Below are 17,240 nucleotides of genomic sequence, written 5' to 3' on the forward strand. Positions count from 1 at the left end.
CCCCGGCGTCCACTGTGCCTCCCACTCATAAGCTCCAATAATATCATATGATAATGACATCTAGTAAATTAATTAACAATCAAAATTCATGTTACCTTGAACTTTCTCTGCAGAAGCTAGAGACGACCTTTGAACATATTGCATGAATTCTTCAGACAAGAACTTCACAAGCTTTTCATTAAAAGCTGCACGGATGTCTTCTGAACAGCCTGAAACAAAACAAAATTTTGACAGAATTTCGATCAGGCCAAAATAATCGATGAATAAAAATACCAAGCGTGGTGCGCTTGAACTGATCAATTATTTTTATCTCTTAATCATATGCACTGAGACCTTCACACATACATTCACTATATAATGAACTCACATAATGTATTTTATTTGAATTTGAGAATGATTGCATGGAGCCGTCAAAACGTCATTCTTTAATATCACTGCTTTTTATTCTTAATTGTTTATCGAAAACCTTAGTTATTATTTTCGTCTTTTGAATTAATTCACTCATTTATAGTCATGATATGGTTTTCTCATACCTTTGCAATTAGTGCATGGTTTTACTGGCTTCCATCCTTTTGCTATTGGTTTCTCTGATGGCTGAGCTAAAAGAGCGGAGAAAACTTAACTAAAAAATATGCAAATTATCGTAAATTATTCAGGAGTCTTAGTTAAGAACCATACAGAGAGAGAGAAAAGTGTCTTCCCTAGTCAATAATAATTCCCAGGGCTATAGCAAGGAGTGTTAAATACAGATCTACATATATTACATGCAAACTTTGACACCCAACATTTCTGACAAACATGTTTTGAAGTGGTATCAAAATTTCCTTCCAGACCAGACTTGAATGGGATCCTGAATTTTTGAACCCTTAATAAGACAATTTTTTAAACCTCCGTATTATTCAAAACAGGTTTTTGCTCTCTTGGCAGAAAAGTTAGGAGAAATTTATCCTTCATTTTTTTTTTTTTTTAACAATTTCCATTTCTTTAGTTGACAAATTGGGATTCCACTGATATACTAGCCTCTAACTTTTCATCTTTTGGATCAGAAAACAATTCTTAAGGACTGGTGTTATTAAATGATATGGAAACTCACTATGTGCAATTGTTGGACAATTTGGTTGTCGAAGACGCACTCTAGTCCCTTGGATTTCTTTCCCATCACTGTCCACGCACCAACAATAACGTGACGTATTTAAGCACTGCACTCGGCAATAACTACCATCTGCCTCGCACTTTGGAACAAAGACAGCCAGCATGATGAGGTCTTTTGATAAGGCATTTGTTAATACTTGCTGTCTGTCACGGAGGCACTTTGATGTTACTGGTGATACCAAGTTGTCATCTTGTAATAGAAATGGCTTAGTATCTGCAATTTAATACATAAAAATAGTGTTTACTCCAAAAGCATCCTCAGGAAAAAAAGAAATTTATTATTATGGAAAAGGTCAAGTTATGTATGAAAACCCAATATTACTCAATTTTATTGCCTCAGTATCATAGGTCTGCAATGCTTACAAAGAGCTGCAGCTTCAAATGCTTAGCCTGTACACTTATTCCATGCCAAAAATGCTTGGTAGAGTTTTCCTAGCATTAGGAAAATATAAATTAAAATATAAATTGTTATAATAATATTTAACATTGTATCACAGTTCTTGTGTCATTTCTGCCTGTTCAAGCAAGAAGGTAAACTGTTCTGACCTTTGCATTTTCCTTTATGAACCATCTTAACTTTATGACCACGACACTTTGCAAACTGTAGAAGGCATCGACTGCTGTATGTTCTTCCATCGCTGCCACAAACCGGATTGGTCCCAGGCTCGTCAATCGGACACGTAATTTTAGATTTGCACATATTGCCTCCAACTTCCTGAAAAAAAAAATCAACACGTAAGTCAACTCAAGTATATTAACTTAACTTATTAACTCTGAACATACTGTTCCTTGCATAATGTTTATTTATAATAATTTAACAAAATCAGTTAGTAAGAACCTTTTACCGGTCAGAGTCTTATCAATACATCAAGGAATCACTGTTAAATTAGAACCTGTAAATTCACCAGTGATATACAACACCCTGCAACTCTATAAGTATATTCACATGTTTTTCTTCAAGGGGTGAAAAAGTTTTGAAGAATGCGAACAGGGCATTTTATTGAAAATATTTTTTTGACTATATTGAGAAATAGCAAATACAATACAATGAAAAAATAATATTGGGGGAAAAAATACAAGATGCTGGTTTTCTTAACCCAAATTTGATAACTGATAATTACAAGTAAATAATTCCTTACTTCGAGCTTTCTTATGTAGAGCACAGGTAGGGTTGAGGAGAGGGGAAGACCACCCCACCTGCTTCCATCTGGAAAATCTAAATTTACTTATGCTCTCAGAATTCAGATAGCATTGCCTTAACTTGTTGTGTCTGTGGCTATAGAGCTCATCACAAGTTTTGGTATCTGTCCCTAGAAGGCTAGCCAAATTAAAATCCTTTTAGGTTAATTAGAACATTGTTATCTTTCCAAATCGCTGCTGTCCCTGAGGTCAGTTTGGTTAAGTGATTATAACAGCTTGAATTTTATTTGTCTGAACAACTTTGACACCTTGGTCTGGTGGCAAGTTTATAATTGTCTAGTTTTGTTGTGCAGTGCAGCCAGAGGCAAATATAAAAATATTCTATGCCCACTTGTAATCAAAAGACAGCTGGAGTGTGTGGGTTGAAATTGGCCTAGGTCCTGGTCAGCCTGCAGGTTTTATTGAAATCAGGCGATCAAAAGGTGTTAATCTCAGCTGAAAAATTCCCACCAGCTAAACCCTTAAGATTGGTCTGACAGCTGTAGTCTCAGTATAATAGATACAGAGACACAGGTGCCTCCCTTCTTTAAGCACAGTAAGGTTCTTTATATTTTATGAACATTAAAGCTCTCTCAGAGCCCTTCCCAGGTGCCATTAGTCCCAGCCTGAGTGTTGAAGCTGTGTTCCACTTCTTTGTGTTCTATGCACTTGGTTTTTTAACTCATTGCTTTGCACCAAGCTCGGCTCTTGGAGCTCAGGTTTTGGGGAAATTTATTATACACCCCTTCATTCCAAAACCACACAAGTTCAAACCTGAAAAAAAATTCTTGAGTAATAATTTTTTCTGATGAAAACAACAGATAAACAGTACTGCATAAAAGTAGTATTCGATTGCTTTCATGTAAGCAGTGTTCACACATAGATTTCTTTCGTGAAAGTGGAAGTTAACTTAAATTTGCTAACTTAATGAGATGTTTTATTCAATGCTGTCGATTTTCCTCAGGCTAGTTAAAAAATACTTCACTCAGGAAAACTTTGATCACAAAATTGAAAATTTCAGAATCCTCGAATATCGCTACATTTGCAAGTAAAGAAAAGTAACATTTGAGGTGACTTTGTAACTTTATTTCAACATTTGTTCACTTCACTTTTGAGGTGCTCACACTGGGCATAACATTTCTCAGCTAGATGTCTGCTGTCAGGTTATTTAAGTACAATGTTGATGTTAATATCATTACAAACAAGACATAACCAAGTTATCTCAGAGTAACTTATTATTGTAGCGGTAGAGGACTGATATATGTACAGTTTTTTTCAGCACCATGATTAGGAAAAAAACACTGAAGATTCATTAAAATATGCCAAGACTAGTGGAAAGTTTCACAAGTTTAATTCTACTCAGCTTGTTTACTTGGTTATTTCAAATTGTCGTGATGTGCTGTCGCACCCTGAATGTGTGAGTTTCAGTGATGTGTTATGGTAGAGTAAACATTGAACTAAAGCTGCAACTATTTTATTGGAAGTTCTCCAAGAGACAACCATCTTAGTGTGGTATCAGATTTTTGATTTGAACAAACCACATAACATAGTTATTTCTACTACATGTAACAAACAGGGCAAGTTATGTTCAAAACACTAAAAGCCCATTTAAAACTTTCCTTGTTGAGTCTATGACAATCAAATTTTAAAGTAGCTACGTATAATTTACTATTATTTTTCTGGCAGATTCCAATCTATTCCTTAGAACTGGAGATTGAGGGAAAAATTTCACAACTCTTTGCTTGAGTGATGAAATACAATGCTGCAGTATCAACAAAGCATAATTGTGTGATATTTAAAGCATCTAATTTCACAAGACAACAGGACTCTGTCTCCCCAATTTCAGATATATTTTAAGTGACAATAGAAGTTCCCAGAGTGTTGAAGTTATGTACACTGTAAATTATAAAGACAACAGTTTTCTGTGCATGAAATTCAAAGGCCACACTTCGTCACAGCTGTTTTTCATCAAAAATGTTGAACAATAAACTCAAAGCTTACATATCAACAGTTCTCTCGGAATAACTTTTCTTTGCCTGTATATTTTTTTTAATGAGCTTTAGCTTTCATAAACTGCATATTTGATACACAGTGATGTCTTAAACACTTGTGTTATCTCACAAAAAATAGCAGACCGACTGTTTAAGTATCTCTTCGAGAAAATGCAAATTATTTGGAGTGTAAAGCATTTCCCAGGTGCTAAGCTTTGTCCTCTCCTTTTCAGACAGGTAAACTTGCGTCCTATATCAAAGTGGTGTCCATCTTATATATTGACGGTTTCTGGGAAGCTAATATTTTCAGCTACGCACGTGCCTCTATCAGGTTGTCTGCCCGAAATGTACACGGGCATTTTCGCCATCACGCGATTTGCGACTGCACGAGACCACTGCGTGAGTAGACAGTTTTGAAATTCATTTCGAGTCACTGAAAAATGCGTAACATTTGTCGGACCTTACGAGATATTTCTCTTAACACAACTGAACCAGCGTAAAATATTACATTTGATAGGAGGTGAGCACATCAGAGGTTGTAATCGGATAGCGAAATCGCCAACCATGACTGCGAACACATAATAATATATTCAACTCGGCGGGAAGGTAGTAGAGGCGTTGGACGTGTTGCGTCACACACCCTGCTCGCGAACTAAACATGTACAATTGAACGTATTATAATACTTGTCTGTCGTGAAAGACTCCACGAAAGTATTACGAAGTCAAACGATACAATCGTTCGACTGTTAATCAATTTAAGTCAATTCTTTTAGCCTGGTGGAATGCGAACGACGTACAAAATATAGTCTTATTTCTGTTGAGGTCAATTCAATCTTTGTTGCTGGCATTCTTTAATCTTTCGATGGTTTTGAGCAATCGAGCGTTCTCTTCGCGTAAAACTTCGTTTTCAACCTTCACACGGTAGTTCTCGTCCTCCAGATATTCAGCGCGTATCTGAGTTTCAAGTTCTCGTACGCGCCTCGCGTCCCTGGAGCGCTTAGCGGAAGCATTATTCCGTTGTCTTTTCTCCCAATATCTTTGATCTTTTCCAACTCCTTCGCTTAAGTTACCATTCTTCAAATCTCCTCGTCTGCCACGAGATTTACCTGACGGGAAAGCGAGATGTGAATGTCCAGAAGGCGCGACTGTATCTTCGCTAGATGAGCTGGAGCGCTCTTTACGAGGTAATTCTTCACTCGAGTCAGACTGGCAATCTGACTCTCCTTTGGCCATCTTGTGGCTATCACGTTCGCCTTCGTTCAATAACGACAAGCGGGGATTCGAAAACGACTGAAGAGAAACCACTTTCAAGATATCGTTGATCGAATTCTCGCCGAAATAAGGGATTCGTCGAGCATAAACAGCTGGATCTTCGCTCAACTTGCGCGAGCCATTGCAAAATCCGTTCGTTGTTTTTTCTTTAGATCTTTCCGAATTCGACGAGGTTGAGTCATCCGAACTTACGCTCCGCGAACGTTTCCGCGAACGCCTCAGTCCCCGCGAACCCTCCTCTTCCATTAGAACTATTCCACGTTGCTTGCTTGTAATAACGAGTTCTAAACCTTCGAGATTTCCTTCAGACTAAACGAAGCGATGTTCAGTCGTCCTTTGAAAGTGCACACAAGACGGAATGCATTGAACTTAAACCTTTGACACGCGATTATGTCATTCAGAAAAACAAGCCATTGAGCGTGCGCAAAGCGATTTTAACAATACCATGATTGACAGAATGCGAAGGACAACAGGCAAAATGTTATATAACTAATGTCAATTATCATGCTAAGTTTCTGATCGGCCGAGCCTATTGGAACACGCGATAGATCGTTATGCAACTCCACGACCGAAATACTTCCGAAATCTGCACACACGGGAGATACAGCCAATTTTCCTTATGCAGATTGTGATCGTGTTTGTTTTCATGCGGAATTCGCAAACTCGTCAGGTTTTCTGTTCGGTTTCTGTCTAAGTTTCTTTGTCTGTCGCAAACTTAAGGCGAATTGGGCTAAAATGTTTATACCCAGCAGATTTTAAGAGTTTGAGTGAAAGGTAACCCTTGATTAAGTAAACAATAAACTATATTATAAATTATATGTTCCGGAGAGACAATTGCCCAATTCTATGGCTCAGTTCGTTTGCTTGCTTAATACTGATATCAGACTAAAATTTCAAGTGGAGATCGGAATTGAAAAACAGTTTGACTTCCTGCGTCTTTAGTGAGCCTTTCCTCAACCATTTAACCTTTATTTCTATATATAAACCTCGAGATCTGAATTTCTGGTTGACTTGGTACGGACAAAACATAAAACCTGCAGGGTGATCTAAATGGAATTATAAATCAATGCACAGGACAGCTGTTTTGTTCGCCAAGCACGTACGCTACATGAATAATTAATTAGATTTCACAGCACAGTGAGTGCACGTGTTTCTTCAGCACGCGCAAGACCGATTGCTAAGAGGAAAAAAAACAAACAACATGGCGGCTTTGACTTTTACAAACCGAAGCGCTTTCGGTTCCAACCGTGGAAGCAATAAATAAAGCGTACTCTTTTGTTACTCGGCAAAGTTGTCGCGTATTTTTTTCGTAAACAGATTACAGTAAAAGGGATGTACAAAGGGCTACTCTCTTTAAAAGCTAAATTGGAATGTGCCAAAATGTTTAAGCTGTTTTTGGTAGGTCTAAAAAAGGCATACATTTTTTTCACTATTTTGGTCTGAAATAGGGTACGAGTTTTACACTCTGGCCTGGAATTAGGTATGATGTTGAATTAAACCGGCAATTTGTTTTCCTCATTTCATCGAGAAATTTACGGCCCTTCACAAAGGTTTAAGTTCTTCCTCTGGTTAGCCGAAGATAAACATTCTCCATTTCAAAAAACTACCCTCACATCCCCACATAAAATATCGGTGAGTACCCCCGGGTATGAGCAGTCCATGAATAGTCGAGCGGATGAGACAAATAAACAAACAAGTTCTCTCGTTAATTTTTTCCTTCCTTTCAATCTATATCTACAAGGGCTGGTAACAGATCGGGTTTCCTTTTTGTAAGCCAGAACGTATTAAACCCTGGGGAAAATCGATGGGGTGTGAGAACAGATTCGTACAATCACACAGTATATTCTCATAACAAGTGTGTTTCTTTTTGTTTAAGTATTCTATAGAGAAATGAGATTCCGATCAATAGTAGCGCTAAAAGGAAAATGGAGTCCCGGCGGTTCACCGTCTTGATTTTTATTTCTTCATCTCTTTGCATGGGTCAAGAATATAAAGTGCGGAGGACAGTTAATCCATGAATCCTCGTTGGATACGAGGTGTGATAAATAACAAACGAGGGGAGTTTGCCATAATCATCTCTGTTAAAGGAGCCACATCACGCTTTGCCCATCTTGAAAAGTCAGGTTGGTCGTTTGCAGTCCATGTTAATCTTCTCCATCCTCCACCATCCCTCTTTCTTTATGGTTTATTATTAACTCTTTGGTGTTTTTCGATCTTAGGTAACTGCTATTTTCAAATTTCCTTCAGTTTGAAGGCAATTTTGTGAGTGGCCAAAATAACTCAAATACCGTGAGTGGGCTTCTTTAAATTCTTCAGTCGACTGTATGATGTGGAGACTTCAGTTTGATGTAAATGAAGTGATGGTTGGAAAAGACGGGAAAATTTCTGGCGCGGCGTTCACTTTTTGAGTTGAATGAAACAAGTTTAACAAGTGTGGAAAGCGAGCGAGACAGTTTCCGTTTGAAATGTTCCTTGCGGGGCACTAAAACACCTCTATAAAAGTCGTTTATATTCCGTTTATATTCTGGAAAATTATGACAAACGAGAAAGGTCTACAGGAAGATCCAAGGTAGTACGTAGCGTTGCTGAAAATTATATGCCTTGTGCAAGTCAAGTAAAGCATTTTGTAAACGAGATTGTCGGTCATCATCAAACAACAACTGCGTTGGTCAGAATCGATAAAGTTCACTGAAATATCACAGGGCAAGACCCAAATGAAAGGTAACAGACTAAATTGAAGTGCTAAGCTTATTTAACGCTAAGAATCTGTTTTCACTTTCGAAACAAATTGTGCCAGCTTTTAGATCTTACCGGCGTGGAATTTTGCTGCTTATGTACTTTATTCAGTCGCTTTTAATGCATATTTGAGCCTTTTGAAATGCGTAGTTGCTGCGTAGCGAGTGAGCATCAACATAATCAGGATTTAAGAAGAATACATAGAAGGGGGTACGAATTCTCGAATTCATCACTTTTGACCAGAATGCATTGCATATAACCAGAGTGCACTGCGCCAATTTTTACCAGAGTGCAATGCACCACAAACAACACTGGGACGTCACACTAGTCGAGCCGTCGTCCTTTTCAGTGAGAAAGGTTGCTCTGATTTACCTGTAAAGCGATGTGAAGGAGATCGTGCTTGACTTTCACAACTCTTCCTTTTGTTCCTAATGCAGTATGTGAAAGTTTGTAAATCTGGACGATTAATTGCGACGTGTTAATCATAAACTTAGTATGTCATTTCTTGCAGTCTTGCCTCCTTGGTCGAATTCTTAAATGAAGAGAAATCGTCGTTACTGAAGCGTGTAGAATAATTAAAACAAACAAAAACCGTAGATCACGCTAATTTCATATATGTCGCGATCTATTCCTTTTCATCCAAACATGAATTTAAGCTTAAGCTTTAGCATTTTCACACATCACGATGCACGTGTCCTCGACACAGTCTGTCAACATTCTACAGAATTTATGAGTTAAATTTCTGCTCCAACAATTTCCACATCTTTCGATTTTCGCGATCTGGTAAAGGGGAGGTTGATGTGTATCGTTTTATGTCCAAACATAGTTCAGATCACTATGTGCTTTTTTGTCTCGATCCCTTGTCACGCGTACCTCGCCGTCGATGGTCATCATGCATGAAGTTGATGCATTCAAAAACATTTTAAGTTACACACCACGATTTGACACTACTTTAAGAAATAAAGGTTAATTTAAGTCTTGGAACGCGCACAAAGATGAATCACTGCGTTAAATATGCCACGATCAACAGAATGTGCCACAGCATTACTATCTTTTAGATACCACAGTTTAGTTTACAATTGTGACAGTCTGTGTTTTTTTTATACTTTAATTCTGAGATGGCATTTCCCATTTATACTTTTTTTGAATTTCAACTGAAGAAAGCTCAAATCTGCTTTTTTTCAGCCATTTCTTTCAACCCCTCCACGCACTTCCATATTTATCTTACTCTTATCGTGCAAATATCTCTAAAATGTTACATACTAAGTTATCTAAGTGATGCCTGACAGCAATAAAACATGATTAGTAAAAGAGGCGTGACCGTTTGCACTCTCCGTCTGTAGGAGAGACAGATTCACACTCATTCAAAGGTGTGAAAAGAGGAAGAACAAGTTTAATTAACCCCATATCTAAATATAAAATTAGTTTGACACATTCGTTTCTATCATCTGATCGTTAGAAGTAACTATCTGTGCGGCGATTTCTCGTGAGCGTGCAATATCGGTTGCCAATGCATGGTCCGAAGTCTATACGGGGGCGTGGGGAGTGCTCGCGGGTTAATTAATCCGAGAGACGCACGAGTGTTTGATAACTCAGTCTGGACTTGTTACTGGCGATAATTAAATTGATATATATAATTAAAATAAATAATTAGTGTCATCCATAATTCAAGAGAAGAAAGTCTTTCACTGGTATGGTAAACAATGAGACTTTGCCAAAGTTCGCATTTTAATTAAACAAGGGCACTTTCTAAAACCACGCACGACATGGCGGCCAGAGGTCTCATTAAAGTTACAGATTGCGGTAATGTTAAAATTTACCTGTCATTTTCAACGAAAAATGGGAAATAAAGGAAAAAGTATTCTCGAAAAAGGGCGACGTATGAAATAGCTCATGCAACAGGCGTCGCATTTTGGCAATTCTCATACCCGGTGTGCGCGTACTGTCATGTTCGCTTAAGCCTTTCTTAGATTGAAATACGTGCGCATTTTAGATAGAAAGATCTGCTAATACCTAAGGCTGTCAACGCTATCCGCCACAAAAAAAGACCCCTCAAACAATCAAGAATAGTGATGGTAGCCCTTAAATAGCGAACGACAGCTACAAGGACTCTAAGATCGCCGATAAAGGAGCAAGACTAGGCGAGGAGCACGCAAGCTTAACCTTGTTTATTCGTCTCGACCTAACTCAGCCAAAACCAAACACAATTTTTTTTCTCCTGATCAAGATTATCCGTGGACATTGTCTTATTTTTTTGAGTCATAATCGGCTTCAGTTGTTTTGCGTTTGTTTTGCGGCGTTAGTAAAATGGGATGGTAAACCTTGCTTGCGTCGTCGCGAACAAACTCAGCCGTAAGTGTTTAAGTTTATCTATGGAAACCCAGACCTGATCAGTAAACCGGAACTGCTGTGATATGCACACAACAACCTTAACTGCAATGTTCCGTAGACATTTTTACATTTTTGTTTTATAAAGGATTAAGTCTGTACCAAGTCTGAAGTGACCCACATCGTGCGAGTTTATCTCGGTTTTTATTGAACACACAGAGACCAGGATTTTTGCCTCGTCTTTTGTCTCCTGTGGACGTGATGTTAGGTCATTACTAGTTTACTCCAGCCAGCAGCTTTCTCAGCTGGTCTGTAAATTCACTTTTGGAGAGAGAGAGACTTGTTTAAGTTAAGGCGGGGGGTTAACCTCAAATTCTGTAAAAAAAAATTCGAAGTTTTGTTTTTTATCGGAATTTGAATCATACGGTATTGAAGTTTTATTTTTAGAATTTCTGTTACTGTAAGTTCAAAGCTCGCTTTCTCAAAACGAGTTATTTTTGCCTTTGAGAAAAGGTATTTTGAGAAGGTTTTGTCCAATTGAGCTGAAATTTTCAGGATTTGTTGTTCTGCGTAAGTATTGTGTTTTAAGCAAAGAACTTTTCCATCCAGATCATTGTGTCGAAGTTATGCATTGAAACGTATTCTGGATTTTCTGTATCAGATTTAACTGGTCACCATTTCATGCCGGTTTTAAACTTTTCAAAAACTGCTCTGCTTAACAAAGTGAGCTATTTGTTTTCTTTTAAAAAATGTAAAAATTATTCTTTTTGATCGGTTCTTGTAGGAGTTATCTTTTCTCAGAGAAGACCTGGCATTCCCCAACAGGTACAGGTGGCAGATTTAATCGGCCGGTGTCAGGCTACAATACAGTTCTAGGATCCAAAAATATATATGTTTTCATAATCTTTGTTCTTTAAGCTTTCTAAAAATTTATACTTTGCCATGGTTTGGAATTGAATCTTACCACGAGAAAAGTTTGAAAAAAGGGTGTGTTTTTAGGGTAACCCCCAAGTCCTTCATCGAGGCTAGGCTCGATCCAGGCCTCTGCAAATCGCCGCGCCTGCCTTTATTAGTCTATCTAGAACCTGTTAAAGTTAGCAGAAACTAAGAAGGATTCCCGGCATTCGGTTTCGACAAAAAAAAGGAAATCCATCTGTTAGTACTGTATGGTAAATCACAACAAAGAAATCGTGTAAATTTAATTATCAAACATACACTGTGATGCTTTCTCAATGTGTCTCGATTTTTCCTGGCTTCTAAATTCACCGCAGTTTGGGGAACTTGGATCGAAAATCTCTAGTTAGCTGTAAGTCTAAGTCAATTTTGCGAGTGGGACGCAGCACAAAGTAAAATGGCTGCGAAAGAGAAGAAGAAATTGGACTGTGGTGGTGATTTAGCATTATTAATTGAAAGTTGCCCAGATAAATAAAACTGAGGAACCCAGGTTAAAATACCAATACACGACGTGCGCGTGGCGCCTTTTAGTCAACCGCTGGTTAAAAGTATCATGGTTGATGTGTTATAGGGATTAAAAGGAGGAAAAGATTAAAGCCTTAGTTGTAAGAGCTGCTCTGGCCTTGGTTACTTGGGACTTGTGCCATAGCATATGCATGACATAAGCTGTGTAAGCTTGAAACATTTCGGCTGAGTTCCAAATGAAGGAAATCTCATGTTTGCTTTTCAAGAATCCACCTGACAGTGACGAGAGACAAATTAATGGCTAACGAAACATTTATTGGATTCGAGAGTTATAACTAGTGAAACGATTACACGTCTGGAAGGCCGGCTGTGTATTTTGTGTAGACAAACTGGCCAGCAAATAGCCATAAAATGAATAAGAATCTTCCATGGAACAAAGTTCTACTGAAAGAACGATACAATTGGTTTAAGTCAACAGCTATTATACCTCTGTGAAATTCCTCTCTCTAAGGTTAAGTCCGTCAATTGTAAAGAATTTGGCCGAGCTAATTTGGGCGTACTCGCTTTTCGAGCACGTCTTGAAAGAAAAGGCTCAGAAGATGGGATATAGAATTTTATTGAACAGTATGAAGTAGTTTTACAGATAACCTTTCGTGCGTATATTTGTATTTTGGTGCAATGCCGGAAGAATTAGAAGGGATTTGGTTTTTAACGGATAATCGGTAAGGCGATGATTTGACAGCCCACAATGTACAATGCCACAAATTAATCCGTCTTTAAATTATCAAGATTTATCGCTTCCGAATTTTTGCGTGCATTTGTCACGTCGAAAACTCCTTATTAGCCGTCTGTAGAAAGGACCAGAAAGCGAAAAGAGAACGACATCTATTTTACCCGTAAATATTAATAGAAGGATTTTTTCATTTCTAAGACACTCGCTGCATTTGCATAGAAAAACTCTTAATCCGACCTCCTGCTAGCGCTGTTGAAGAACTCAGAGCGATGTGCACGCAACACTTATGATGATAAATTATAAAGCCCCAAAACTGTTGAATTGAACACTTACGCAATTAGGCATCATTCCAAGACTAACTCAAGCCTTGAATTCATCTCAAATGGCCACTGTGGTTTTAAATCGGCGTTACAAGCTTTTAACTGAAGAAATTCAATGGTCTCTTCTTACCTTCCAAATTCAGTATTAAATAACAGAGGGCAAAGCATTTCTAAAACTGATGACCTGAAATTTGGTTTGACGAGTTGTGTTTCCGTTATATTTACGACTCTCACTTTCCCTAAACTGGTAACCGAATGAATGTACCACGAAATATTTCTTGACGCAAAAATGAGTCTACCGGCCATAATAGCCTCTCATTGGAGGAGGGATTTAGCAGAAATGGGGAAACTAAAGATTTGGATAAAGAACAAAAGCCTTTCCGGTTTTTGTAGCATGAAACAGCAAGGAGCATTGCTCTCTCCTCCCCCCACCCCTCCCCCACCCCTGGATGTCATGCTAGTTTATCGTAGGATTATTATATTCCCCTAACGGGCAGTTTCGCCAGATTTCCCCGCCAGTTCTATCGGTCCCGTTGATAGCTTTGTGGGTACTGAAAGAGGAGCTGAGAGAGTGAAGTGTCTTGCCCAACAACACAATATAGCGACTTCGGGCACGGCCTGAACCCTTACCCCTCGATCATACCTCCCACGGACTACCAGGACTGATTAACATCTCTAAATATGTTATTCGCGAAGCAATGAAAACAGTCCATTGTAAGATCATATGCTGTATTGCTCTCAGTTTAGTTACCCAGCCGTGACTACAACTACTAACGAAACAGGGCGAGATCAGCAATCCAGAGATCCAATTAAAAAAAAAAAAATTGAATTGCTGAATTGCTTACAGCTCATGTCAATAACATTTCATATAGTGTATGCACAAGCAGCTTTCTGACTCTTTTTCCGCGGTTTAACTGAAAACAATGAAAACTGTTTCTTCCGTCGTCAACAACCTGTCTTGTGAGAGAGCCTAACTTATTCAGCATGCTCTCTCTATATAGAAACCAACGCCATGCATTCACTGTCACAAAACGTCAGGAACGTACGAGAACACCAGAAATTTTTCCAAGTGTTCTCAAATGACCAGCGTGTTTACTAAATTAAACATGCAATTGAGAAATAAAACTTGGTCTACCCAGATTTGCCTTGTTTTATAGTCTAATTAACATAGTTTTAGCCAATCAGGGTACACGTTAAACCAATAAATCTATCACTGAACGAAGCTAACTCAAGATGGACTTTGGCAGTCTCGATTTCAATGTCGGGGCGGAGGGAATGGCTAAGCAGGATCAAAAAAAAAAAAAAAAACGTCAACCACACATGGCGTTTAGAGAAAACAGATCTGTAGACCGACGCTATTAAATTTATGTCAGCACAACACAGTTTGTTAATTTACTCCAGAACAGTCTCAATTTAGTCCAAAATCGGAAAGGATCCAGTACTGCTGAAACCTCCGACTAAGAAACTAAATTTAACCGAACTATGAATCACTGTATAAAACGAGTAGTATCTATCAAATTTCAGTAACGCCCGGGCTTTATATAGCGTCGTTGTCTTTCGACCTTAGGAATTTTTCCAAAAGGACATTTATAATTTATTAGAAAGTCTTTCAAATTCAATTTGCGCTAGGCTTGCCCCGAATCAAGATGGCGCCGACAGTTGAGAGGAGAAGGGCTCGAAAGGTCACTACACGATACGCTTGTGAAGAGTGACAGTTTCTCTAGAAGCGGAAATTCGAAACACAACAAAATCAGTTTGAGATTTCAAGGGTCACCGAGCTCCAAAGCCGGACGATGGATGAAAAGGTTTTAAGTGCTAGCAAGTGGACAGACGATTAATCTCTGAGTCGACAAAACGATGGACTAAATCTCGTTAGAAGAAGTATGTAGTTGAAAGAAAAGGTCTTGAATGGATCAAGAGCACCGCATTCCAGACAAAAAATTCGGCAACGCTTTGCCAGCTAAACAGAAAACGCGATGCGAGCCTCTTTTCTAGATTTTTTTATCAATGGTGATTAGAAAGAAACTTCGTTTACACACTGTAGGAATAAAAAAGTGAATAGAACGAACGAACGAGCAAATAAGGGCTTCGTGACTTAGCTGGGAACATGCCGTTAAAGTGACGTGTACTAGACATAAACAAAATGCCCACATGACAAAAATTACACAAGGAGAAAGGTGATTAGCTCAATCGGAAGTTTTTATGAACTAATGACACTGAAATTGCGAGAAATAATGAGAGTGATGACAGATAATTTGGCACCTGTGCTGTGAATACGCCATGTGTTAAATCACCCTTTCACACCCGCACAAAAACACACCCAATTATTCTTCTTTTTTAAAAAAAAATGTGGTGATGTCGGCTCTTACTATTCCAATGAAAGCTATTGAGCAGCACAATCTTTGCGCGTGTCTGTCTGTTCTTTTTAATATCTCACAAAGGGGACATTGTTTGCCTGTGAACTTGGAATGGATAAAAGCTAAAGTTCTTCTCGAATAATGAAACAGAACCTAGCGGTCACTGGCCTTCATTTGGCAATCCTCTCGTTGTCTTTGAGCCAGATATAAAACACATATGTCATTGTACTCTCAGCTTTTAATGAAACATTATTAATTTTATCAGCTAACCTTTGTCCTTGGTATACATATCACACACACGCACGCCAATGCCTTTCCTTTTTACGTAATTCCGTTACAAACCATCTTAAGCAACCATCAGAATTTATCCTTTTTCACTGAGTCTCAAAAAACTAGAGGATAGTAGAGTGTGATCTTCTTATTCATGTTTCAAGACTGCGATAAATTTTGATAACGTGAAACTAAACCTCTGATATTAGGGCGATTTAACGAACAAAAAGAGTTTAAATTACGGCACGACCTGCGAAAGCAAATATCAAATTGTGGTCCACCTGATATCGCTATGATAATACGTTGATATCTGCCCTGGTATATTACTCAGAAACTTCATAGGAACAAATTAAGTATTTCAATTTGTAAACAATAAGTTTCCAGTGCCTAACAGTAAGTGAAGAAGTTATTCTAAGACCGTTGATCGTGAGTGATTGATCTTTAAGCATAGAAAAAACAAAGGTGTTTTTTTGTATTTAACTCAGTGATTCAAATCGTTTGCAGTTCAAACTCAACATATCAATTCTCGAAGCTGATATAAACATTCCTTTATGATTTTCTGGTTTTCTCGCTTGCTTAACGTATTGGTAATTCGTGACGAAATTAAAAACTTGTATAAAGCGCTTGGTATTTAAAGGAGTTATAAATGCATTAACAAATGGTATTGCTTTAATGCTTGTGATGGCTTTTTAATAGCAGAAAACAGCACCCTTATAGGTCATTAATCGCTGCTAACAAGAAGCCCATCGAGTAGACAAGGAATTGACTTTCCTTCACGATCACGCCCTTAGTACTCCTGTGAGGCAACTTCCGTTCAACGCAATTTGTCGGCATTAACGCAGCGTCCACACTACGCAGGAGAAATTTTGAAAACGCAGCTTCATTTCTATGGCCTAGGACTAAAAACTCTCCAAACCGGAGGAATTTGAAAACGCCAGCTTTTCGTGTTCGTGTGGACGGAGCTTTTCGAAAACGATGGCATCACGGTAACCATATGATTTATCGGACATAAATCCGAAGTGACCGGTGATTGTTACGTTTTCAAATTAAACGGAAAAAATTTGATGCGTTTTTAGAGTGAAACCTCGTCCGTTTTCAAATTTCTCCGGCGTAGTGTTAGGTGGACAAGGCAGTTAAAAATTTCACTTAAACTTTTTTTTTTTCTGAAACGTTTGATTTGTATTGACCACACAACGCATAATTGATCCTCTTGGCACGCTCGTTTTGTTTGTTGTTGGATCTCTTGTATTTTTAAAGGGCACGCGTGCTAGCACTTGAATTTGTAACCGAACCAAACTTATTGCAAGGAAAACGGGCACATTGCAACTAGCAGACGGGGTCAGAGCTTTGCAGTGAAAGAAATCAATGGTTCTTAATTAAAAATTAAAACTCTGTGGGCGTTTCTGTAGTGCCAGCTAGCTTCACCATCAGTTTGTGTTAGCTAATTCAAGAAGAAAATACTAATTCTTAAGCGAAAATTCAA

The 17,240-nt window shown here is 38.3% G+C and overlaps 2 protein-coding genes and 1 long non-coding RNA gene across 6 annotated transcripts in view; 1 reads left to right on the forward strand and 2 right to left on the reverse strand.

Annotated features, from left to right (window-relative positions):
- Positions 1–17,240, forward strand: part of LOC149113262 (uncharacterized) — a 216,184-nt gene that overhangs the window by 130,389 nt on the left and 68,555 nt on the right. The gene's annotated exons all lie outside the window — the stretch shown is intronic.
- LOC110058670 (SPARC-related modular calcium-binding protein 2-like) overlaps positions 1–17,240 on the reverse strand; it is a 38,030-nt gene that overhangs the window by 7,618 nt on the left and 13,172 nt on the right. For all 4 annotated transcript variants that reach the window (XM_089288167.1, XM_089288169.1, XM_089288166.1 and 1 more), the window contains 4 exons: positions 1,699–1,867; positions 1,094–1,366; positions 534–599; positions 96–209 (listed from right to left, as the gene is read on the reverse strand). In XM_089288167.1, the coding sequence (XP_089144293.1) occupies positions 96–209; positions 534–599; positions 1,094–1,366; positions 1,699–1,867 (622 nt within the window). The remainder of the gene's footprint in view (positions 1–95; positions 210–533; positions 600–1,093; positions 1,367–1,698; positions 1,868–17,240) is intronic.
- On the reverse strand, positions 3,396–5,979 carry LOC110055520 (uncharacterized). The gene has a single exon (XM_020761907.2). The coding sequence runs from the start codon at positions 5,838–5,840 to the stop codon at positions 5,151–5,153; it is 690 nt and encodes a 229-aa protein (XP_020617566.2). The 5' UTR covers positions 5,841–5,979; the 3' UTR covers positions 3,396–5,150.

The sequence above is a fragment of the Orbicella faveolata genome, unplaced genomic scaffold, assembly GCF_042242905.1.
Source record: "Orbicella faveolata isolate gen_17 unplaced genomic scaffold, um_ofav_v1 contig_15, whole genome shotgun sequence".
Classification (NCBI taxonomy): Eukaryota; Metazoa; Cnidaria; class Anthozoa; order Scleractinia; family Merulinidae; genus Orbicella; species Orbicella faveolata.

Bases quoted from the DNA above. Each gene is read 5' to 3' on its own strand.
- LOC110055520 (XM_020761907.2), bottom strand. From the start codon at position 5,840: ATGGAAGAGGAGGGTTCGCGGGGACTGAGGCGTTCGCGGAAACGTTCG.